This window comes from Haliotis asinina, chromosome 13, assembly GCF_037392515.1.
Source record: "Haliotis asinina isolate JCU_RB_2024 chromosome 13, JCU_Hal_asi_v2, whole genome shotgun sequence".
Classification (NCBI taxonomy): domain Eukaryota; kingdom Metazoa; phylum Mollusca; class Gastropoda; order Lepetellida; family Haliotidae; genus Haliotis; species Haliotis asinina.
The window spans coordinates 42,464,973-42,490,274 of NC_090292.1; the positions used below are offsets into that span (position 1 = coordinate 42,464,973).

The window sequence follows — 25,302 nt, forward strand, 5'->3', positions numbered from 1 at the left end:
ATTATGAACACTGATTCCATGCTTCAGGATAAAGCAACACACAATCAACCTTGTCTCCAAACAGGATCCATAAAGCCGCCTCTTACGACCATCAAAGTTTACATAAGCATGGGTTCAAAATATTCTTTAAAAGCCATTTGCCTTAGGGGAAGTGACTTCAAGAAAGTAACTTGTCCTTAATACTTTTCCACTTGTCCTATTTTTATGACATAATCATGATGATGTAATTTTGAAAAAATATATCTACATGGTATTTGATGTTGATGTTTACTTGACTACTTGTCCAGAAGTGATAAATAGCAAAGAACAATAACTCACTGTCATTGCGAAAGTTTATAGCTACATTTGGAGCAGATATGAAATGAAATCCAAGTTAGTTTGCAGTGTGAAACCGCAAACGGAAATTATCTAGTAGCCCATGGACAAGTAAGATACCATAATTTGATTGCCTGAAATGAAACTGACTTGTCCCGAGCATCAGGCAATGGGATTTTCAAACCCCTGTATGAGAGGATGTAATAAATGAACACACCACAATTAGACGCCCCCTTACCTCTGCTATACTGTGCTCACACTTCATGTTGCGTTTCCGTGAGATACAGTGTGAAGCCAAGGAGTCGCCTCCCTTCCTGCGGCTTGGCTTCCCACCACTAGGGGGCGTGTCTCCTGTCTTCTGCCGCAGTTGCATCTTTAACAATCACAAACAAATCTGGAAGAAAACAGAACAGGTTCAAGGTCAATGACAGTCTCAATGGAGCATATGAGTTTTTTATCAGACGGAATTAATCAAGTTGTACACAGCATTAAGCAACATTCCAGCAACATTCCAGCAACCTCACACCAGGTCTCCCAAGGAGCAAATGCTAAAACCTCTTGACTACAACACCACCTAATGTGACCTATCAAAATGGTTTCTGAGTTTTATCGAATTGGATAGGTAAAGTTTTACGCCATCTGTAACAATAGTCCAGCAATATCATAAATGGGCACAAAGGCCAGGGGCTTGTATCCATGTGGGGAATCTAACATGGACCATCGCCATAAGGTACAAAAGCTTTAACCACGAGGCTTTATCACTGGCAGGAAAATAAAACAGGCAGGCGAATTAGTTCATTTGCACCTTGCTTTTAACAAAAAATATCCAGTATCATGAGAGAGGACATAACAAATGAACTTTATACATTGTACCCATGACAGATATCAAACTTGACCCTTCAATCTGTACGTTGCGGAGAAGACATAATTCCAAATAAAACGTCATATTTGACCACTTTCTACAAGGCTTTGTGTATTCAAAGTATTTAAACATTATGTTGATTTTAGAGTGCTGACTATTCTGATGATGATACTAGTAAGTTTGCATATACTTCAGTTTTTATATCTCATTTTGACAACACCCAAATTCAAATGGAAACACTCCTAAAATTGATGTATATTGGATCAGAGTCACAGCTCATAATAAACAGAGTTCATGAAGGTTTACGGTTCGAACCATCAAATACACAAGTCAATATCAACAGGCTATTATACGACCAACTGGCGGCAAAGTTTTCAGTTCAATATAGTGACCAATTCAAACTGTTCAGGAAGGATATAAAACTAAAATGACAAATTATTAAAAAAAAGAAGGACTTAATTAGAGTGATTTCTTTACAAAAGTCAGGGGCTGTTCTACTTTTCAACTGTTTCTCAGCTGAAAGAAGAAAAATGCATGGGAAAACAAAAAAGCTGCAAGAAATATTTTCCAATTTTCTTCAGTTTCAAGATGATGTGTAGATTTACTGACATTCAAGCACTTCATCAGGAATGTCAAAGGACTGCACTGACATCTGAAGCACATCAACCGTCAAACCAAGAACTGAACACATTCCATAAGTCTTGTATTCATCAACCACGTATTAGAATCCATTTGAAACCTGGCAACTTATAAAGATTGAGAGTGTTTGGCTTAACACTTCTTTCGACAGACAATCAGTATTACCAGATTCATAAATCATATCTGTGCTTTCATTGGTTGAGAAGGGGTCACATGACTCATAAAACACCTCATTACATTTAACAGGTTGATTGCTCTGCAGGATTTTCCAATTGACTCGAAAGTATTTTCATCAAGATGATTTCCAGAAGCAATTTATTCAACACTTATCAATGAATTTCAAATGTTTCTGTTTTCCTAGTGTGTACGTGGGGGGTGTGCATGTGTGCATGCCTATGTGTGAAAAAAATGTAACCTAACTGTCAGGAGGAGGAGGGTATTCATAGTGATACAAGCAGTGTTCACGGCTATCGTCTGACCCCCTGACAAATCTGGCAGATTCGCCAGTGGTCAGATAGAAATCACCAAACTGCCAGCCCCAGTGTTTGAATGAATATTTCACAATGTCTTTGTGTGAAGTTGTTATTTGCGGCATCTGACACTTGTTTGCTGTTTAGAAATCTTATGTTTGTTATCATATGATGTTAATTATTTCAATGCCAAGTATAAGAAATGTTAAATGTGAAATGTTTAACTTTATTCTGTGGGTCTTGTGAATTCTGAGTGGGTCACACAGACATCTGAAACTTACAGGACCCAATGTCCTGTTACTTTGAAACACCACACTGTACAAGTACAGTCTTTTTTTTCAAAATTAGTCAAAAGGAACAGTGAAAACATTTCACTAGTATAAGTCTGTAACTTGTTCTACAAAAATGATTCCTACATGCATATTTTCTGTCTGATTTCTTCAGTTCCATATTGTAGCAAGGGCTAGCCTCAGTGTATTTCGTTACACTCCAACCTTTGAGCGACCAATGACCGTCCAATCAAACGCAAGACGGTTAAATAGATTTAACCAATCAGACAATGGCTACTATTTAGGGATCGGAGGGACTTTCAAAATATTCAGGTCACTGACATAGATCTCTCCACTAACAAAAATCCGCATATAACACAGTTACAACCTGCAGTATATACGCTTTGGGGTTTCTACTGACATGGTTACCATTAAATAATATTTCCGCAAGATAACATCCTTGAATATTGCCAAAAACACTATTTTCAGAGACTGTTTACTCACCGTTGACATGGTTGTACATACACCATGTGCATCACCCAGAAGCGAGCATACGCTATATAGCTTTCAGAATCGTTCGGATAAAACGTTCAAAAGGTATGTCCAAAAGTGCATTTTCTTGATTTGGTAAGCTGTGTTCTGATTGGTCAATCTCAAAGGTTACCTGACGCGACCTCCCATAAGGTTTTATTAGACTACTAGTTTTGTAGTGAAGTGCAACAAAAAGTACTGAGGATAAGTTTACTTAAGACTAGTAGCAAGTGATGAACTGAGAATGCGTTCAGAATATCAGCTCTAAAATAGTAACCGTCAGTATGGACTGCTATCACTGCATTCATACTAGGTGACCTTACTTTACAAGGTCATGATCCCGCTGGACCACGTCTCCTTGTGACAAGGCAGGCAAAAGACCAACAGACCATCTGTCTCTATCACAAGCTAGAGGTTCTGATGGACCACACCTTGCCATGGCAGCAGCGGCAATATATGTCAAAGGCAGGTAAAAGACCAACAGACCAGAAGATCGACACCAGTCTCTAACACAAGCTAGAGGTTCTGATGGGCCATGGCTTGCTATGGCAGCAGCAGCAATATGTGAAGAGATGGTAACAGATCAACAGACCAGCAGACTGACAGCAGTCTCCATCAAAAGCTCCAGGTTTTGATTGGCCTCAGCTGTGTTGCAGCTGCAGCAGCAGTGTAGGTCAAGTCAGGTATCAGACCAAAAGACCAACAGACCAGCAGACCAACACAAGCTCCATCACCCACTCCAGATTCCAATTCACCGGAGCTGGCTGTGACAGCAGCAGTCAGTGGGCAGCAGGAGCAGAAATGTATGTCAAGGCAGACAGGTAGCAAGTGCACCTAGCGGCCTTGCTCGGAGTCAGACAGCACCACTGTAGAGTATCACTTACACCAGCCAGACACAAGTGAAGTGAACCTGGGGATTCTGTGAGCAGAAATACTCTTCCTTAAACCTCTCCATGCACACTGTTACTGCCTTCCAGTAGGCTTTAGACTTGCACCAGTCTCTAACGTAATCATCACATTTTATATGATAACTTCTAAAATTAATTTGCATAACAGGCAGAAGTTCTCAGAGCACTGTCTCCTTATCTGCCATTTTAGAAGGATTAGAGTGGGCTTAGCACAGCTTTGAATAGATTAACAACTAGTCTCTGAAATGAACATATCTTACAGAAAGAACAGTCCGTAATAAAACAAATAAAATATAATGAAAAGGAGCCCTGAGCCTTCCTTCATTTTAAGAAACTTTGGAAATCTAGTTTAGTCACATATTACAGACTTTCAATAGCTTTCTTGGACATCTTTGCCTCAGGGTGTGTACTAAGCCTTGAAGCAGTCCTTTAGCATGTATGATTTCCAGGACATGTAACATGCTGATCAACTGAAAATGCCTGAAAATTAATGTGTCTTCATTCAATTTAATAGCAAATAAAACAAAACAAAACAAAACAAAACAAAAAATTATGATCATTCATAATTCAACCAATTTGCTAAGACACCTGTGAGCAGACTCACCACACATAATACAGTAAACATTACTCTTCAACCACTAGAAAATGGGTACCCTATGGGACAAATCCTGGGACTAAAACCTCACAGACAGGGTTAACTGGGGTAATTATTCGGCGCTTCAGGGCAGTACCTCATTGGAAATAAGCATTATACAAATAAATGACATCATTACATTATTGTATGTCTTCCAGACATCAAAAAAAGTGCTGATCTTTGATGCATCGAAGTTATCTCTCGAAATGTGCTGGTGTACTCTTGAATGAAACACCCAGAAATAGTGTCTGCCAAGATGCGAGGGCGGATACATGTCAGCCGTGATTGACATAAAACCAGTCATCAATTAAATACTAGTTCACACTGTCAAACTCTGTGATAATCACCAGATTGATAATTGCAGAACAAACAGCCCCACCGTCTGTAACCAAACAGAGGATTGAAACCATTTTAGGACGTTTTTAATACAAATTCGGAAAATTTAGATTTATCCTTTTCTTCACATAAAGCAATCGAGATGAATCATGGAACACCATTTCAGCATGACAACAGCTACACTGGAGACAGTTTGGTCTGGCCAATGCCTGTTGTACATATACTGTCTACAAATTAACATTGCACAATGACTCATCGAGGCATATTATCGATGGATAGTCTCCTGAAGAGCTCCATGACATCACTGCCAATCAATAAAAAAAATCAATCTGACCATGTGAGCCAAGACTCTCATCAGCAGACTGAGCTTTGCTAGAATTCAAACTCTTCTGATCAACTGGACAAGGCGATAATGACCGCAGAAACCGCAAATTTAAATTACGACACATTAAGATTTCAGTACAATCTGCTAATGGGAATTTTTTCAGCACATTACTGCAGATCTCATGCACTGGGATTCTTGTACTGAGCGCCTGAATTGAAGCGCTTACGAGCACAGAACAGTGTGGGAGGGTGATGAGAGCTTAGGTCAAGGACACTCTATGCCGTATCTTGCCCAGATAGTGGCTTGTCTTCCATGGTAATTGCCTGTTCTTTGGTTAGGGGTTTGAAACTTCAAAACGCCAGTGAAAGGAAAATTTCAAGTACTTCACACAAATGCACGTTTGAGAATTTTAAGTAGCATACTGGGTTTTTCAACAAGTTTTGTAAAGCATATTTTCTGCCTCCATGGTTCGACGATTTCTAAATCAATTACCATTAAGGCACTAATGTCGCAATGTAAACGATTTCCATTCATATTCTACGACATTCAAACACCTGTTTTCAAAAATTGCAGATCTTTCTTAATATGTAGGAGGAAAACTAGACTGGAAATTTTCTATACAGTATTTCAGAGAAGACTACAAAGAAATATTGTATTTTTTGAGTAACTTGAAAGAAAATTACGACTTTTATCTCTGAAGAAACATCCTAACACTAATGTCCTCCACATCCGAAGCCAAATTTCAGTTTTTCAATATAGGAGTACTGGAAAACGTTACGGGTACATTTAGAGTACTGAATGGAAATCAACAAAGTTTTAGTAATATTGTGTTTCATTTCACACATGCACCACCACATTGCTATTCTTGTGTTAACAGTTTAATGAACAATACAACCAACACTTTTCCAGATAAATATGTCTGTAAATGATCTTAAAACAGTACACCATTGCTGAATTATTTCCAACCATTTTTGTGCACATTGTTTATCTGCAGACACACTGATATAGCCCTTAACTGAAGCCCTGTTCAACGCCAGGATATGGCAAAGACCCATGGGTTGCATGATTAATTTTGATCGCTATTCCTAAATGTGAATTATTAAATTATTTTAGTAAACAAAGAAAATGGACATCATAATCAGCTATCCATGTAACGTCTACACACGCGAGACGGGTTCCCTCTTATGCATACAAGAGACTACCTGGGAGGGGGTCATCAACCTTCCAAAATCTTTTCAGGGACAACACATTTCTAACGAGAAACAATAAAGTATCTACAAGTGTTCTTAAAAATAACTTATCAAATTTAAGCACAGTTATTGAAAGCAATACCATTACCAGAGCAACATTTCAAAAAACAATGTGCAAATGGAAGGGGGAGGAGGAGGAGAGAGAGAGAGGAGGGGGAGGTGGAAGTGAAGATGAAAGAAAGAAGAAAAAGAGAAGGGTAGGTGACAGGGAAGAGAGAGAACAGTTAAGTTGGTTGTGGGGCTTGGGGGATGCAGAAAGAAAGGGAGAGAGAGAGAGAAAGGGAGGGAGAGAAGGGAGAGAGAGAGAAGGGGGAGGAGAGGGAGAGGAAGGTGGGGGTGCAGAGAGAAAGACATTAGAGAAGAAAGTCATCAGTTTACAAAAACTGACAGGCCAAGGTTCAGATGTCATAGGCCCCATCAGGTGCTGAATGCTGTGAAACCTATGCCCCAGGCAAACATTTACAGTCATTGTTAACAAGTGTGACGACCTCTGACCCCACTATGTCAACAGTGCTTGAAAACAAACAGCAACTATGTCAAGGTAACATTGTATACTGGGAACAGATGGCCACTCACCTGGCTTTAGTACATGGAGACCTGCATATATCCTACAGATTACTTCATGTAACTGTAAATTCCTCTCATCAGGTGGGAAATTTATGGACGTACATATTTCTTTAATGTTAGGAGAATTCTTTTTAGGTATGCCAGGACACATCGATACTTTTTTTTTCTAACTATACATACAAAACAGTACCGATATTTAGTTTTGAACGTGTTGGTTTAAATATGTTTATGTTTTGTTCATATTTTGTAACATGTCTTGTTAATGTTATGGGAGGTATAAATGATTATTCTTCATGTACAAAGGATTAATAATGTGGATCTTTTTATGGACAGTTATTTCTTGTATACTTGTTAGTCAGCAATAAGTAAGAATACACCCCCAAATGTGTTCCTCAAATACAGAAGTTGAAATCCATTATATTTTCATCTTGATATCACTTATATATGCCATTCACAAACTTTACAAAACAGGTAGTACTTCAGCTCCGTGTGCCTTCCATTAAATAATCAATCTGGGGTTTACCTTACACACTAAACATGGGGCTCCCCGCTTACAAATTTCAAGGATCCTTCAATATGAAGGTGGGGTAGCCTAGTGGTTAAAGCGTTCACTTGTCACACTGAAGACCTGGGTTTGATTCCCCACATGGGTACAACGTATGAAATCCATTCTGGTGTTTCCTGCCACTATATTGGTGGAATATTGATTAAAGTGATGTAAAACAATACTCCCGCACAAACACAATATGACAGTACTGTAATGCTGATTAATGCAACAAGTAAAACCCTGGTCAGAACATCTCTTCTTCAGTCATCTTGCAATTTCCGAACAGCAATATTTAACTTGCACCCGTTGTGGGACACAAAAACCCTAAATGAACCAAATCCTAATTTTCTTCCGGTTCTGAATAATCAACCCCATATGGCTCTTTTACAAATTTGTTTCCTTATTTTTTGACAAGAGACTAAGCTTTAATTTATTTTGTTCATTTCAAATTTGGATTTGTCCAATTTCAGTAAATCACTAAGTCCCATACATGTGCCATATATTGCAAGTCCCAGTCATACAGGATTTTCCACACGTCCTCTTCTAGTAAATTACTCCTAAACCCAACTAACGTAATTTTTTCCTGTCATATTTGAAATTCTCTACACCCTTACCTGGTAAATACTTTTAATTCCATTCTACAAAATGCTCCAAAACTAATCCCCTTTTCTTGTGCTTTTTGTCTCTTAAAATTCATCTGGATTTTCAAAACAGGCATCAAGTAAGTCTAATTGCAGGTCTGGCCCCTGTTAAGTTTTTGTCTGTTTTGAAAAACTGTGGGTACCTGCCACAATGTCATACACAATGACTGACACCATGAAAGGCTTTAGACATGATGACAAAATGCTATTACTACTAGACAGTAAACACAATGCTACATGTCATGACTGACAAATAAAACAAGTGATGCTTTATATGTATGGTCAGATGTGACGATACAGAAAATTCACAATAAGATACGTATCACAATATCTTGGATTCGATTCGATTCACTCCACGATAGGCTATCTTTGGGTACTTTCATTAAAACATGTATTTTGATATCAAGTAACAGTGTAAATGTTGACATAACCATCAACTTCCATTGAAAAGTAACAATTTTAAGGTCGATATGCATCACAATATGAAAAGAAGTATTGATATATTTACATATAAAGTTTCACGATTACCCATACAATACATCATTAGCTCTAATGGTTAGAAGGATGACAAATGTCTACAAATTCAGTTTCCATTTCCACAGACAATGCTAGACGCTGCAAGAAATCATAATACAGTAAACACAATGCCAGACACAACAGACTGACAATGCTGGATAGTGGACAGTGCAAGATGTAATGGACACAAGACAGCAAACTCAAGTCAGATAGAGTGACAGACAAATGACACAAGACAAAATGCTACCCAGCAGACTTTACAATAAACGCAACACCAGACATGATGATAGACAATGCTTGAGAAAACCAGACAAGCTATATTATGCTATACATAAGGGAAATGTACCAAATGATGCTTTGCAACGATGATCAGAACGGAAGGAAGATAGTCGTCTGCAACACAAGCAAATTTTGTTTTTATTTCCTCAGCAATATATATAGAACAACTTGAATGAAAGGCAGTGATTCATCGGCTTGTGTTGATGCGACAGACATCTTGCTCTACACGAATAATGCATCTCACTAGAATCAAACGCCAACAATATTTATTTGGTTCCAGACACAGCTTCATGTAAAATGAAAACTGATCACATTGATATTATAACACATAACTTTCAATTTCATGACAAAACCTATGGCTTCTTACTATATCTAATTCAGTAACAGGAATTTGCAGTCCAGACTACAGTTTTGTTCAATTATTATTTAAATAGCTGGAAATAACGGAGACCCTAGTGTCTGGGGTTTCAGCTCCAGATGACGATCTTGCGTCTAATGTCTGATCGACAAAGAACCTAGACTTCTATGATTAATTTTAAACACTGCATTAAGCCTAATCTGGAGGTGAGGCGAGGTGAGGTGAGGTGAGGTGAGGTGAGGTGAGGTGAGGTGAGGTGAGATTCACACTGCACTGTTGATCATAGATTATTGCACTTGAATGGTAAGTGGGTGATGAACAATTTACAAGTGACTATGAATAGGTCTTAGGTTTTATCTGATGGTGAGTGAGCATATTTGTATGCTGCTTTTAACCATATTCCTGCATAATCACGGCGTGGGACACCAGAAATGGGCATCATACATTGTACCCATATGGGGAATCGAACAAGGATCTTCAGCTTGACGAGCAAACACTTTATCCACTAGACTACCGTACCACTCCATGGCCATTGTATAGCAACATTCATTCATCTGCTTCTACCTGCCTCAACAGTTTCATAGTCCTATCCTACTTCAACACCTTTACACAGTATATGAATACTAGCGGTTAATTTAAATTGTCAAACCCAACTGATCCCATGATATTTCATCTTGGTACAATCACTTGCCATAAAGCGTGTTACCAAACCTGTCCTCATAATAAAAAATCACACCTCCTATTGGGCCTGAATTCTGATCTAACCTTGACCTTGAATCCCAACTATAAAAACATAATAATTATTATAATCTATGCACATGGAAAATGTGTAATATTTCCTGAAATTACAAATTCCTCTAGGCATCAGCTTTCTTCAAATACAATCAACACGGCAAATTGAAAATAATAAAAAAGAGTTACCAAGCTTATGCTCAAGACAACAGCAACTTCAAGATATGAATTCTGTCAATTTGTGACATCACATTACAGACTAAAACAAGAAATTGATTCAAGAAAAGAAGTCAAGCGTTCTGTACAGTTAAATTTCATCAGCTCCTGTGACTTTTCAGCTCACCTGTAAAAGGAAACTTGTTGGCGAGTGTGTCCTTCAGCTCCTTATGTTCTTCGTATCACATAACATAATGTTTGGTATGAAATCAATCCTTCAGAATCAGTGTTAGGGGATTTGAAAGATCATTGTCAGACAAAAAAAAAAATGCAGTTATGAGATTAAACTATCTGCAATCTGGGTAAGATACTGAGTAAAGTCACATGATACAGAGAGGGTGTAATACAATACAGTGAGGGTGTGATACAATGTATAGCATGATAATATGGGTATAGTTTGTTTCACATCATGACGCAAGTAAAATTAATCAACCGAACTGTTAGCTGTGAGATTCCATAAGTCACCTCATGCAGCAAGCAGTCGTTGGAGTCGTGTTCAAATCAACGTTAAATATCATATGGCTGGTTTCTCTGATCCAGCAATAATTGTGCATGTTATCGATGAATCATCGGACTACAGTAAGGGATTTTTTATGATTCATAATCATGAAGCCCACCACAAAACATCTACAGGTAATAATGGGATTAAATCATGAGCAAAAATAACTGGCACCATATTAAATCAGGATGAAAAAGGTCAAGGACACTCCCTGTTGAGGCATGAACTCAAGAATGTTGTTTACACTGCAGTTTTATGTGGCAGGATTTAACAACAAACCAATACAAAAAAATTCACTATTTTAATTTCATGTTTCACTTTCATATTGATTAGTCTGCATGAATAATCGCTGAAACAAACTAGATTAATCGATAGATCAATTATTCGATCAATCGCTCCAACATTTTTGTAATAATGGTCTCTGCACTACACAACAATAAACAAAGCAATAAACATAAACATCAGAACAAGGACACCTTAATTTTCCTTTCAGTGTAAAATTCACTCCCCATTGTTTCAGGATTCCTGACTATGCTTAAGTGTATCATTACCGACAGAAATCCTGATAGCAACAGATTTCACAGATAACCCTACAGGTTTATAGTCTACAGAACCACTTTCATACTGATTCTACTAATCTGGACTGATTTGGTTATTTAAGAAATGTGTAACCTTTTAACTCTTACACAGTAGAATCCACTGACATTCCCAGATTTCGAGGCAATAGGTCATTCGTCCGAAACTTTACTTTACTGTAGTCTATTTCTGTAGCTTAAAAAATCAGGAGTGAGTCAGTGAGTGAGTGAGGGAGTGCAGGGCTCCAGATAATCTCTGGGGGTGTTGGTGTAAGGAGAGGTGTACTGAGAGTTTTGAAGGAGTACATATTTTTGTGTGAGCGAGCCGGTGATGTGGTTTGTTATAAAGGATATTAACAACTTTTCAACTATTAAGCTTTATATATGTTACTTGTACAAAAGCAATAATGTGCATACATGATGCGCTTAAAATTTAATATTGTGCTGTACATCACTGATTCTTAGGAATACATTACACTTGTATATACCTATATCTGTTCGCGACTACGCTTGTCGTAAGAGGCGACGAACGGGATCGGGTGGTCAGGCTCGCTGACTTGCTTGACACATGTCATTGGTTCCCAATTGCGCAGATCGATGCTCATGTTGTTGGTCACTGGATTGTCTGGTCCAGACTCGATTATTCACAGACCGCCGCCATATAGCTGGAATATTGCTGAGTGCGGTGTAACACTAAACTCACTCACTCACTCACTATATCTGTTCCCCTAGAGTAAGTGAATGAAATCTGGTCTTTATCTTCTACCAATGGTAGATCTCAGTTAACACGTTTACCATGTTGACCAAACATTTTATGCTTGTGAAGATTAAGTTTACATCAAACGCTAGTTATGTCTGTTTCAACCAAACTGTTCCTCATCCAACTTCTTTCTCAAAATATTTTTCTTCAGTATATTGCTGTAGCATGTATCTTACAACACTGTTTTATTCTTGTCTGCAAAATAACAACCTGTACATGCAAATGTCAAAAATGATAACAGATTTACCTTGAGTCCTGTATATAAGGGCCTGTGTTACTCAAACTCATAACTTTCAGGGGTCCTGGACGACAAAACTGGGGGCCCAGAGAGTGAGTTCAGTTTTACGCTTCACTCTGCAATATTCCAGCTATATGGAGGCGGTCCATAAATGATAGAGTCTGGACCAGACAATCCAGTGATCAACAACATGAGCATCGATCTGCGCAGTTGCGAGCCGATGACATATCAACCAAGTCAGCCACTCTGACCACCCGATCCTGTTAGTTGCTTCTTACAACAAGCATCGTCGCCTTTTATGGCAAGTATGAGTTGCTGAAGGCCAATTCTACCCCGGACCTTCACGGGTAGGGGTCCCAGATACTGAATAATTATCATTAATACTGTTACTGTATTGTGTATCATAATCATGACATTGATTGCTGCAGTATTGCAAATAACCCAGCTAGTGGCTGACTCAGTGATAACTTACTGTTACTTGACTGGAATTTTATCAAAAGTGCTTTGACTTTTTCTGAGTCAACTTGGACACACAAATCAATATCTTTATGTTTGTTGTCAATTTTTGTGTGTATAGGAATTCGTGTCCCATAAATCCCTGAGATTGTAACCAATCTTTTCCAGGGCTTCAGATAACTTTTTGGGTATGGGTGTACTTACACCCCATATTGCAAGTGGATGTGTACTGGGAATTTTGAAGGAGAACTGACATATTTTTGTGTCAGCAAACCAGTGAAGTGGTTTGTTATATATAACATTAAACAACTTTTCAGCTATTAAATTTATACATGTTAGACGTACAAAGGTATTTATGTGCGTACATGATATGCTTGAAATCTCACATTATGTTGTACATCATGAGCTTTAGGCAAACCTCATCCCTTCCCTGTAGCCCTGTTTTCAATGATAGCTTATTTAACCAATTCCCAACACCAGTAACAAGTCAAAATTTTATCAACCTTCTGAATCTCAAAAATCAAGGACGAAACAAATGCCTGACCTTCATTCTTAATTTCGAACAGTGTTGCTTTGTACATACACATTATCGGTATCCACACACATCTCCCAATCGATCAAGCATATATGCATCAGTGTGAGCTTAGCCTATGTTGGTTGATCAATGTAACAACGGTTCACCAAAACACTCATACAATTTTCATCATCTTTATTGGTATTATCACAACCAACCACCATATCCTGATCGCTGATCAACAAATAAAATTCAATTGTTTCAATATCATGCACGACTGATTTTTTTTATTTGATTTTCTCCCAGAATGCAGCGTGGGTACCAAGACACTGATATCTCGAGGATGGAAAAATTGATCGACGTTGAATGCTGCCCAAGAATGCCAGACTGGTTTTCAAATCGAGGTAATCAACAGAATTTGATGAGCCTTGGTTCTAGTTTTCACTGAGATTATATTCTAGGTGTTGGTAAGGGGTTAAAAAACTCACTGCCTGATGCCCAGGACAGGTCAGTTTTCATTTTGGGCAGTCAAATAATGGTATCTTACTTGTCTGTGAGCTACTAGATTATTTCCACTCATGGTTTCCAGTGTTCACGATGGTGTTTTAAAGTAACAGGACATTCGGGCCTGTAAGTTTCAGATGTCTGTCTGACCCATTGAAAATTCATAGAACCCACAGAAATAAGTTAAATAAACATTTTAGATTTGACATTTCTTATAAGTGGCACTGAAATAATTAACATTATATGATAACAAACATAAGATTTCTAAACAGCAAACAAGTGTCACTTGATGCAAACAACGTGAAAATCTATTGTGAAATAGACAGTCAGTCAGACACTGGGGCTGGCGGGTTGCTGATTTCTATCTGACCACTGGTTAATCCTGCTATTTGTCAGAGGGTCAGACGCTATTCGTGAACACTGGGTTTCAAACTGCACAGAAATTTGGACTTTAATTCATATCAGCTCAAACTGTGGCTATTAAATTTCGCATTGATAATAAAGTACAGCTGTCTTTCTTTGCTATTAATCACTTTTCGATAAACAGACCACTCAACATTAACTTCATGTACCATGCTGATATTTCCTTTCATAATTTCATCATCACCATCATCATCATCATCATCATCATCATGTCATAACAATCAGGCCATGTGGCAAGTGACTTTTAAAAATAATTTTGAACCCCTGGTGATAGTACTTGGTGCAGTGTCTTTTCCCTGAGAATGAGTCAGAACTTTTGGCCCATCAGAAAGACATACCATATAAGGTCATGTTGAGTCAGATTACCAAATACAAAGCCATGCGTATCAATGATAATTTTTTATAAATCGATAATAACTCCCATAACTTTAACCCAGTTATCTTAGTGCCAAAGTGGTCATAATTCTCATACTTTAACCCTGTTCTCTGACATTCTCAATGCTAAGGTGGTCATAACTCCCATATTTTAACCCTGGTCAATGATAGTGTTAGGGTTAAGGTAAAATGCAAGTTGCACTAGATTAAGCCAGCTTGCAACCAGGTAGGATGAATTCATCAAAGCTGAAACAGATTTATTACTGATTCCGATGCTGAGGTTTATCTCCAGTAAGAAACATGGGTGTCTCGGGGTCACACAGTCATTAGTTTCAAGGATCTTTGCAGGCATGGTAAGGGCCCTGTGAAGTAAAAACATACAGAACAGTATAGAGAGGGAGAGAGAGAGAAGAGAGAAGAGAAGAGTGAAAGGAGAGGAAAGAGGTATAAGAGGAAGAAAGCAGAGAGAGAGGAAGAGAAAGAGAGGAAGAGAGAGAGGGACCCTCAATCCTGTCAGTTGCCTCTTATGACAAGCATGGGTATACTGAAAACCAATAATCTTATTCTGTATTATTTGCACTCTTTACCTGTAATCTCAAGAACCAATAATTTAGAGTGAAGATTCGGGTTAGAATAGGTCTTCAGCAAACCCATATTTGCCATAAAAGGGGCCCTTGTTTGTTGTGAGAGGCTTCTAACTGAATCGCGTGGACATGTTGATCACTGGATTGTTTGGTCCAGACTCAATTATTTAGACCCCGCCATATGGGTGGAATATTGCTGAGTGAAGCGTAAAACTTATCTCACTCACTCACTCAACCAAGAGCAAATACAAACCGTGAAATCTGATCAAACTTGACTTACATGTCATTGCAATATCAATACATCTATGGTCAGGATGTTGATCACTGGATTGTCTGGTCCAGGTTCAATTATTTACAGATCACAGCATAACAGCTGAAATATTGCTGAGTGCAACATTGAACAAAAAACGAAATACTAGAATTAAAAGACAATGATGTTTAAACATTGCAAACTTCACAGCAATGTATCAGACATCACAGATAAGTAACTTGAGAGGCTCAATGTTTTTACTTGTTCCTGATACAGACATTCTTTCTACCCACACCTCAAAGAATATCTTTAACAATAATCTGAACAAATGTGTAAATTTTCTGAGTAGCAATGTGATCATTAAATCTGAATAGCATCTAAAACCACAGTCACTCGACAGCCAACACTTAAGAGATCTATCTCAATGATTGCGTGGAGATCAAGTCTCCCATGAATACCACCAAACTCAATAAACATGTCAAAATGAAATATACACCTTCTCCCTTATCACTTAATCACAATATGTCATCTGTGAATGGTAATGAGAGGAGTCAGACTGTTTGGGACAGTGTTCGGTAATCAATAATATGAATGATATCAGCAATGGAACCACTTGAGATTGGAGACTCTGTTAAGGGACATGCATGTACGGCAGGGTTTGCAGGGTTTGAAAGCTCGGTTCCCAATCCATACGGCCTCCAAGCTTGTTTCTGATCAATACATTATGGAACCAGGCGGCCTGGTTTCTAAATATAGACTCTCCACAGACCCACTCAGAGCAGGTGTCAGTGGCATGGATGAAGAATCAGAACACTGAAAAAACGGCTTTCGACATTTCCAATATCCAACGGAATCTTTTTAAGTTTATTTTCATTGAGACACTGACAGAATACATTAGTTCATTTCACCAATGATTCAATTGTGATTCAGCATTTGTGAATATCTTTCAAGCATTATTTTGTGTTTCACAGCTTGTCTTCGAAACTTTTGAGGCTAGAAGGGGAAGCTGACTGCAAGTATCATTTCCAAGTCGAACTGTATTGACTATTCTTGGAGTTTCTAAACCAAGCGGAATTTTACGGACTTAGGATTTTGAGTAATGCTGCCTGCAGCTGAAACAGCTAGTCTGAAGCCTGTGTCTAGTGACATTGATTCTGGTACAATGTGATGACATCATTATTTTCACAATACATTTGTAAATTAACTCTGTAAAGTTAAAACAGCAGAAGTAGTGACTGACATTTTTCATTTATCATCAAACTGGGCAAACACTGCCCAGTACTCAGGGAAAGTTATAGCTTCCCCTCTAACATACATGCCTAATTTAACTAAACTTGAAACATGACACTATTTGGGTTTTGACATTTCCATTGAGTAGGCCAATGCAAGGCAAAAAACATGGGTAATACTAGCAAATTTCCTTTGTATATTCATGTCCCATTTATCCGGACCTCTTGAGTGCACTACCCTGTTTGAATTTGTACAATTCTTTCCTGCAAACTGTATCAATGAGTAGATAATTAGTCATTGATTTAGCTAAACTTGCTCAAAAGTCAATGCTCTCTCCCAAACTTGAACCAAACATATGCAGTAGTTCCCCAGTTGGCATTAAAAGTTTCCTTCTGGTACCAACCAATTAACTGTTTCATTCCAAACAGAACCATTAACAAAATAAACGAGAAGATATGACATCAATTTAGGTTTTCATTGAATTCAACGTAAAAATACCAAATAGATAAATTTTTCACAAAAAATATTTTTAACAAAGTAATATCCCCACCCCAAATATTCTGTCTATCAAAGCCACGTATCACAGAATCATAGAAATACACAGCACATTACTGACCGAGTTAAAATTTAACGTCACATTGGCAATATTTCAGCCATATCATGACGAACATCACATTAGATTCTGACAATATATAATATATAATGTTTTATAGTTGGTGTTAGAATGAAAGTTTTTAGTACTGTGATATTCACTGTATCACAACCCTCATATCTGGACTCGTAACGTATCACAGTTTCAATTACTTTGGTAATATATTGTGATGATGAAACCTTTAGTATCGTGATGCATATCGTAGACTGTATGCAAATACGATCACTAGCATGGTATGGATTAAAAACACAATCAGTGTTGAGCAGAGTAGCGAATACACTGCTGTTGGGTAACAGGTCGCGAACAATCACTATTAAAACCAGACTAGTTACTTCTCCAACCTTTTCATCAACATTATTTAACATCACCTAGAGGACATGCTCAGTGGAACTCAATCTGGCAGCTTGCCAACACACACAAAAGAATGTTTTTCTCATTTCCATGTCAACAGGCCTTGTTTACAATGGCTACCATAACCATCTCTCATAGCTGGCTCATTCACAATCCTGTACAACTGAACCTGTTTGTGAAATACTTGTGACAACTGAAATTTGCAACAACCAATCAAATATGGCCAGTAACCTCTTGACCAAACAGATTTAAAACCTGTTGATAGGCATTACAGAACAACTTTTTCACTTCCAAAAAGACAACTCCAGAATATTTTGTATTTAGTTGTAATAAACTAGGATAAATATCGAATTATTGTGATACATATAAAATTTGTAATGTAAACTTGGTGAAGTCAGGAGAGTCAAACATTCACAAGGCACATTAACATTAAAGTACAGACATCTTGTTAAAGTGAGTGAGTTAAAATTTAACGCAACACACCAATATTTCAGCCATAGCATGACAAGCTCCATTATCTGAACAAGACTCGTTGAACATGGCCATACTGCTGAAATATTGCCGAAAGTATGTAAAACCCTACTCCACCAAGCAGCAAGTACAGACAGACAGTATGTCCAAGGTCGCTGTGTTAGTGTTTTAACTTTGCCAGTGATAAGGACTGAAAGTATAAAACAAGGAAAAGAAAAGTCAGGTTACAGACACAGCCTCTCAGATCTAAATAGGCCATGGTGTATTCAATAGTTTTCTCCTGGATTCAACACATTTACAGGACGAGCAGCAGAGCTCATATCATTCAGTGAATACTAGTGCTGTGAACTGCTTGAATTCAGAATTGGCTCATTAGTGGTGATCACTACCCATGAGCAATCATAAAAACAAAAACTTGGTTAGCGTTATTTTCTGATTTTCCTATTCAGGTTGCTATATTTGGGAGGGGGTATTGCAGAGAATTTTCATACTGCGATATATTGTGATTCAAAATCACATATTGTGATCACATATTGTGTTGCAATATATTGCAAGAATAATGCAACAAACTGAACAAGGTCACCCAAGAACCCTTGACTTAAACAGTTGTAAGGGGAGGGGTACATCTGAGGTGAAGCAGAAGCGAGTTCCACAGCACAGGGTTTAGAGGATCTGGCACCAAAACATCTTCAACATGTATGTAATGATTATATATATTAAATTTGGTCACTCATATCTGCCATGACAGATTAAAAGATAACCTGGGCAAAACATGTCAAAGCATTCATTTTGTTATTGTTTTCCTCATTATAATGGGCAAGTGATTGAGTTTAGTTTTATGCCACACTTAGCAATATTCAGATATATGGGGATGGTTAGAAAACAACCCAGTGATCAACAGCATGAGCATCAATCTATGCAACTGAGTTTTGATGACATGTCATCTACACCAGCAAGTGACCCCAGATTCCGTTAGTCACTGAATACAATGAATAATACAAACATTGCTAAGCTTCTAGTGTTGAGAACTGGTCGAAACCTCACAACTGATGATTGAACAACCATCGAAAAGAAGTTGATTAGCATCATTTTTCAGATTTTCCTTTCCAGGTTGCTACTGCAGATATCTGTCAACATTATGCAAGTTGCTACATTAAAGCGATGACTAATATATGTGATGAACATAAACGCCTGGGAATCATTAACAAATATTCAGTCATGACTTTTATATTAGTACAGTGAGTTATCTAAAAAATAAACATGTCTTCAGGCCCTGACAACGTCGAGTGTTTGCGAGGCTGAAACAGCAGTTCCAAAATTGTTTGTGTTTGATTATGAGAAAATGTGATCAATTGCTTGGTCGTTTAGTCACTGCAACCAATCTTTGATCATTTCAATTAATCCAAACAGTGTCAACACCACTATAAGTTTTAGTCAGTTAAAGCTTTTTCCCTCTAACTATTTCTGAAAATATCTGCTCACAATCATGTTCTACATGAACAACTTTGTTAGTTTCCATAACAATGTGTTAAATGATCGTATGTCTGATATCATTATTAAAATATTGATAATTAACATGAAAATGAAACCCTTTCATCAAGTTGCAAGCCAACTGACACATCACTGATCCAATTCTGACAACACATCACAAAAGTTGATGCCATGTGGATATTGACTGTAAATAACACGACATCAGCAAAAGTGATAAAAGCATATGTGACCTTGTACTTTTTGTGAGTGAGAACTGTTTTACGCAATTTCAAGCAATATTCCAGCAATATCATGACGGGACACTAGAAATGGGATTCACATATATCCATGTAGGGATTCAAACCTGGGTCCTTGTTGTGCCAAGTGAACGCTTTAGTCACTGGGCTATCCCACCACCCTAAGGGACACCAAAAATGGGCTTCATGCATCGCACCCACGTAGAGAATCAAACCTGGGTCGTCACGTCGCTGTGGCAAACAAGTGCTTTGGCCACTTGGCTACCTGCCCCAATCTTTCAGTTTTGATATTCTAAGTCGTCATATGTAGCACATGTTAAAAACACGACCCCTGATTGTGAGCAGGCCTACATTATGCGAAGAGCTGTGGATTTCATAGCTCATTCTAGGCATTTTAAAAATATATATAGTTAATTTGTTTCATAGAATTGTAACTTTGGGAAGAAACGACCAATAGTAAACAATGCTCCAACAGGTCATTTTGTCTGAGTTAGTCACACAATGTGGATAAATACATACTTTTTTCAGTCATAAAGAATCAAAAGAATCCAATTCTAGTGACAAATCAAGTCAGATTTACAGGGCACAGTCGGAACTCATCCCAATCCTATTTACACCAATGTGCAATCTGCACCTTCAACTGTTAGCATGATGCCCAAAGCTAAATTCTGTTGAGCACATTCTGTTCAGTCAAGTAAGCTCAGCTGGTATTGTGGTAATTAAAAATCAAACTACCAGTATTATTTGTACAAGAACAATGTTAAGACCAGTTTTGGCATGGATTGTCCACGGTACAGGCTTATCTTCCTGTTCGTCAGCAAAACCATTTCCTTGTTGGCAAAGAACTTGAGGTGGGTAGATAAGTCAAAAATTGTTATGGTGTACATCTGTTGTATATGCTTCCCCCAATTAATTTAATCACCATGGAACCAACTCAAATTTGTGCGAACACATAACAGCAGACTGTCTCGCGTACATGTTATGTCCTCTACTGTATATATTGCCTCATGTTGCATCTAATCAAAACCAGCTAAAACATAATGGAAAATATTGCATTAAAAAAACACTCATCCTATACGGACAGTACAACTTCATAGCAATCAAAGTCATTTTCATTACACAAGCGATTATCATAAACATATTCCATATGTATATGTCATCAACCTTTTACATATTTAACATTTTAAATACTTAATTGATATGCAGCAGCTACTTTTCAATGCATAACTGGTACGCAACAATTATTTTTCAATGTGTATTCAATGCATAACTGGTACAGAACAATTATTTTTCAGTGCGTAACTGGAAATCTTTTATACGCATTTTACACAGATACACAGCTTATTTAGCCCTCTAGGTAATCCTTACTGGTAGACAATATACATTATGACTGTGACATTTAATATTGGCTTTCCTAAATTTAGCAGTAAAGGCAAGGGTTCCTTGTCACAGCAAATACAATTAAATGCAAATGAATAAAATCTGGTGACTTATTTCCTAATTTGCACGAATGCAGCAAATCACAAAGATCAATGACACTATGTTTTTGACACATTCTGATTATTCAGATGAACTTACTGAAAAAAATAAAAACATCATTGTCTTTTCATGTTGAACTTTTAACCAGTGGTGAATTTTAAACATAACATTCAACTGCCAAGATTGTTAAACATTTATTATCGTGTTTGGTCTTCGTATTTGCAGGCCGATTTGGGTCTAGCTACACAATTCAAAATTCGGCTCCCAAAATTTTCACTCCATCCCGCCCATATTGACCTGTATGGGCCAGTTCAGCTGGCCAATGTGTGCTCTACGGGATTGGAATATGCAGCAACGGTTCTCTCTTTGACAAAATCAATTCCTTTAGTCACTGGCAATAGGTCGTGCGTGGCTGATCAATACAGCATGATTCATTCATCTGGGAACAACTCGCTTTCAATCAAGCATCACCGAGTCTACGATAGATTCGATCGAATCAATGTGAAGAGATAATCCATAAAGTACGGCGTTTAAAAGAAACTTAAACTGCAGCTAGACAGCGGCAATGGTCGCCTACCCCTAAGTCTACCAAATTTCAAACGAATTTGTTCACAGGTAGAAACCAGGATAGTGGCATAGTGTCAGACGACAATCTAGGTCATTGTATGACGTCACGCCTTCATGTTATCCAACCATTCGAATCAGGTGCTGATATTGTAAACATTGACGATTTCGGGTGGGGCTGTGCGTGTTTTCGATATTTACTTAACAACTTTGCAGTACTGCAATAACTCTGTACATATATGTTGCGAAAAGGTAATGTGAAAACGTAGACAAATCATAACTTTTTCAATGGCTTGGCCCACAGCCAACAGAAACAACTGCCTTACTTCACTCAAAACCGCAGCCATAAACCGCGATCATCGGGAGTTTCCCGCGATGACAGTAATGTGGCCAGATCCTAGGATGTTAGTACACTCCAGTCCAAAAGAAATCATGATAAATTAAACGCGTTTTATAAAATAAATAACTTACCAACAGTCGAAAGCAATCAGTCCGACTCCATTTCGCGCGTAGGCAGCGGGTCCCGGATGAATTAATCTTTTACGCATGCGCTAATTGACAAGTGTCTTTCTTATGTGCTATTCCCCTCAAACAGACTTTTGTCAGAACTATATACAACAAAGCGGTGTTCTACTGAATAATCCTATTGGACATTATCGTCTGTCAGTCCACACATAAAAAACTTTTCTGCCGTTAATAGTATTCTATCTAAAACATCAGAAGAAAATAAAAACGCACAGCCATAAATTACGGATAGACCCTGACCAACGTGTGCCAAATAAATTAATGAAATTTCCCGACATTTCATATTCATTGTCAGTCGATCACATTCACGGATATTTGTCGATTGGTGACAATGACGCGACAGCTTGTAATAAAATGGACAAAAGAAATGTTCATAACATTTTTTAACATTTCTCTGGTGAATGATCTACGAGGCATATTTTTTTATCTGCAGAACCATTCATTTAATTAAAACATCCGACGTTCCGCATCAAACACCCCACCTACGCATATTTATTGAACGGTAGATCTGATAGGCAGTGAGTGATTATAAATCAAGACGAGAAGATATTTTTTTTCCTCTTCTCTAATTAGGACACAAACACAACCTTCTACCCCTTTCCACACCACGATCACATTTATCAAATAATGAATCCTTTAGCTATTGACTAAATAAGGAACTGACATGTAGAATATAGAAATCCCACACTTTGTGAGCATAACTTGAAACAACATGACGGACGTCAGTAACGACAAGTTTGGTGCCACTGACATGAAGGATAATTCGTTTTGATACGACTTTCAGTAGCTACACAATAACCAATATTTTCACAACCTGTTGTTTTCATTGACAATGATCCATCCTAATTTGAAACTTTACGTAGCAGATTAATGTAGTGTTCACATTTTTCCATGTTGAAATTTCGCTTTCAGTGAAACAATACTAAACATTATTAAGGCTTACATACGGTAAGAACAGACTGGACCAGATGCGCTGTTATCGCTGAATGAATGCTCTTTGTTTGTTTCACCGATATCTGTGAGAAAGTGACATCTGTCAATCTTACGATTAGCAGGTCGGGTGTTTAGTTTTACGCCGCACTCAGCAATATCTCAGCTGTATGGCGGCGGTCAGTAAATAATCGAGTCTGGATCAGACAATCAAGTGATCAACAGAATGAGCATTAATTTAAGACACTGAGATACAATGACGGGCGTCAACCAAATCGGCAAGCCTGATCACTCGATCCCGTTAGTCGCCTCTTACGACAAGCATGGGTTACTGAAGATCAGTTCTAACCCGGATCTTCACGGGGTAAACCTACGATTAATGCGCTAACATGCGAAATATTGGTACGGCAAACAGTATATGTGCACACAAGGGTTATGGTGGTGGTGGTGGTGATGATGATGATGATGATGATGATGATGATGATGATGATGATGATGATGATGATGTTGTTGTTGTTGTTGTTGTTATTGTTTGCTGATAAAAGAAATATTGAATCCCGCAAACAGGACTGGCTAAGCTCATCACCAACTTAAAGCCCACGCTCCCTTTCAGATGCAGCCAGCCCGTGAAGATCCGGGTTAGAATCTTTCAGCAACCCATGTTTGTAAGAAGATCCTAACGGGATCGGGTGGTCAGCCTCACTGACTTGATCGACGCATAATTATCACCGTATCCCTTTTGCGTTGACTGATGCTCATGTTGTTGATCACCGGGCTGTTTGACCCAGATTCGAATATTTACAGGCCGCCATCGTATAGGTGGAATACTGGTGAGTGCGGAGTTAAACAGCCCAAATCCTGTCACAGCCAGGCTGGGTTACAGTTAAAATACTACGTCCGCTTTTCACAAGCAGCCAGATAGGGAAATAGCCTTCGTTACTTTCAATCAGTCTTTCATATATGAAGAATACAAGAAACAGACCCTTTTAATTATATGGATATTTGTACAAATACTTAGTCATATGGTACAAAGAAGGTTTTGAAGTAGAAGACCATGAAAACACTTTTTCGTAACCTGTGCGTCCATGCTTTTGACCTTCGTTGTTGCTGAAGCTAGAGATTTCGGTTAATCTGAGCGCCTTTAGCTTTAACGTTAATTTTTATTTATTATTTATTATGCTATTTAAGGGTATTTTCTACTATTTGTTTGCCTTCGCTGTTGACTCTCTTGAATTTAGTAGACCTGAGACCCGAGGCGCGGATGTAAACAGATATAATATCGTCATCTCATTTCTATGATACTCACTTGGGTTCTCAAAGATAGATCATTAATAGACATGATCTGTTGTATGGAAACATGTATTACAAAACTTGCGATTTTGAAACCCAGTATAACCATATTTTACTATTTCACCCTTGAATGTTTGACTGAGGCTTCAGCATCATTTATATTATGAATAATAAGAAGAAAAGACATCTCGCCACGAATTGTCACAAAACTGCTATGCGGCGATAAACAAGAGTCACTCAGTTTTCAGACAATACATCGGAAAACACTCACCACTGGCTTTGAAGACAGAGTGACGCCTAATACAACAATAAGTAAGGGGAACATAAGTGAAAATTAAATAAAAAATACAGTGTTGGCGTTCACCCAGAAACTTGGCCACCAGTAACCCTTACTTGTCGTAAGATGCGACTACGGGATCGTGTGGTCAGATTCGCTGACACATGTCATCGGTTACCATTTGTGCAGATCAGTGCTCATGCTGTTGATCACTGGATCGTCTGGACCAGACT

At 38.1% G+C, this 25,302-nt stretch overlaps 1 protein-coding gene across 1 annotated transcript in view; it reads right to left on the reverse strand.

The window, feature by feature from the left end:
* LOC137259984 (CTD small phosphatase-like protein 3) overlaps positions 1-22,589 on the reverse strand; it is a 40,768-nt gene extending 18,179 nt beyond the window's left edge. The window contains exons 1-2 of the mRNA XM_067797649.1: positions 22,519-22,589; positions 554-709 (exon numbers count right to left, since the gene is read on the reverse strand). Of these exons, the coding sequence (XP_067653750.1) occupies positions 554-688 (135 nt within the window). The 5' untranslated portion in view covers positions 689-709; positions 22,519-22,589. The remainder of the gene's footprint in view (positions 1-553; positions 710-22,518) is intronic.
* Between the last annotated feature and the right edge of the window lie 2,713 nt (positions 22,590-25,302).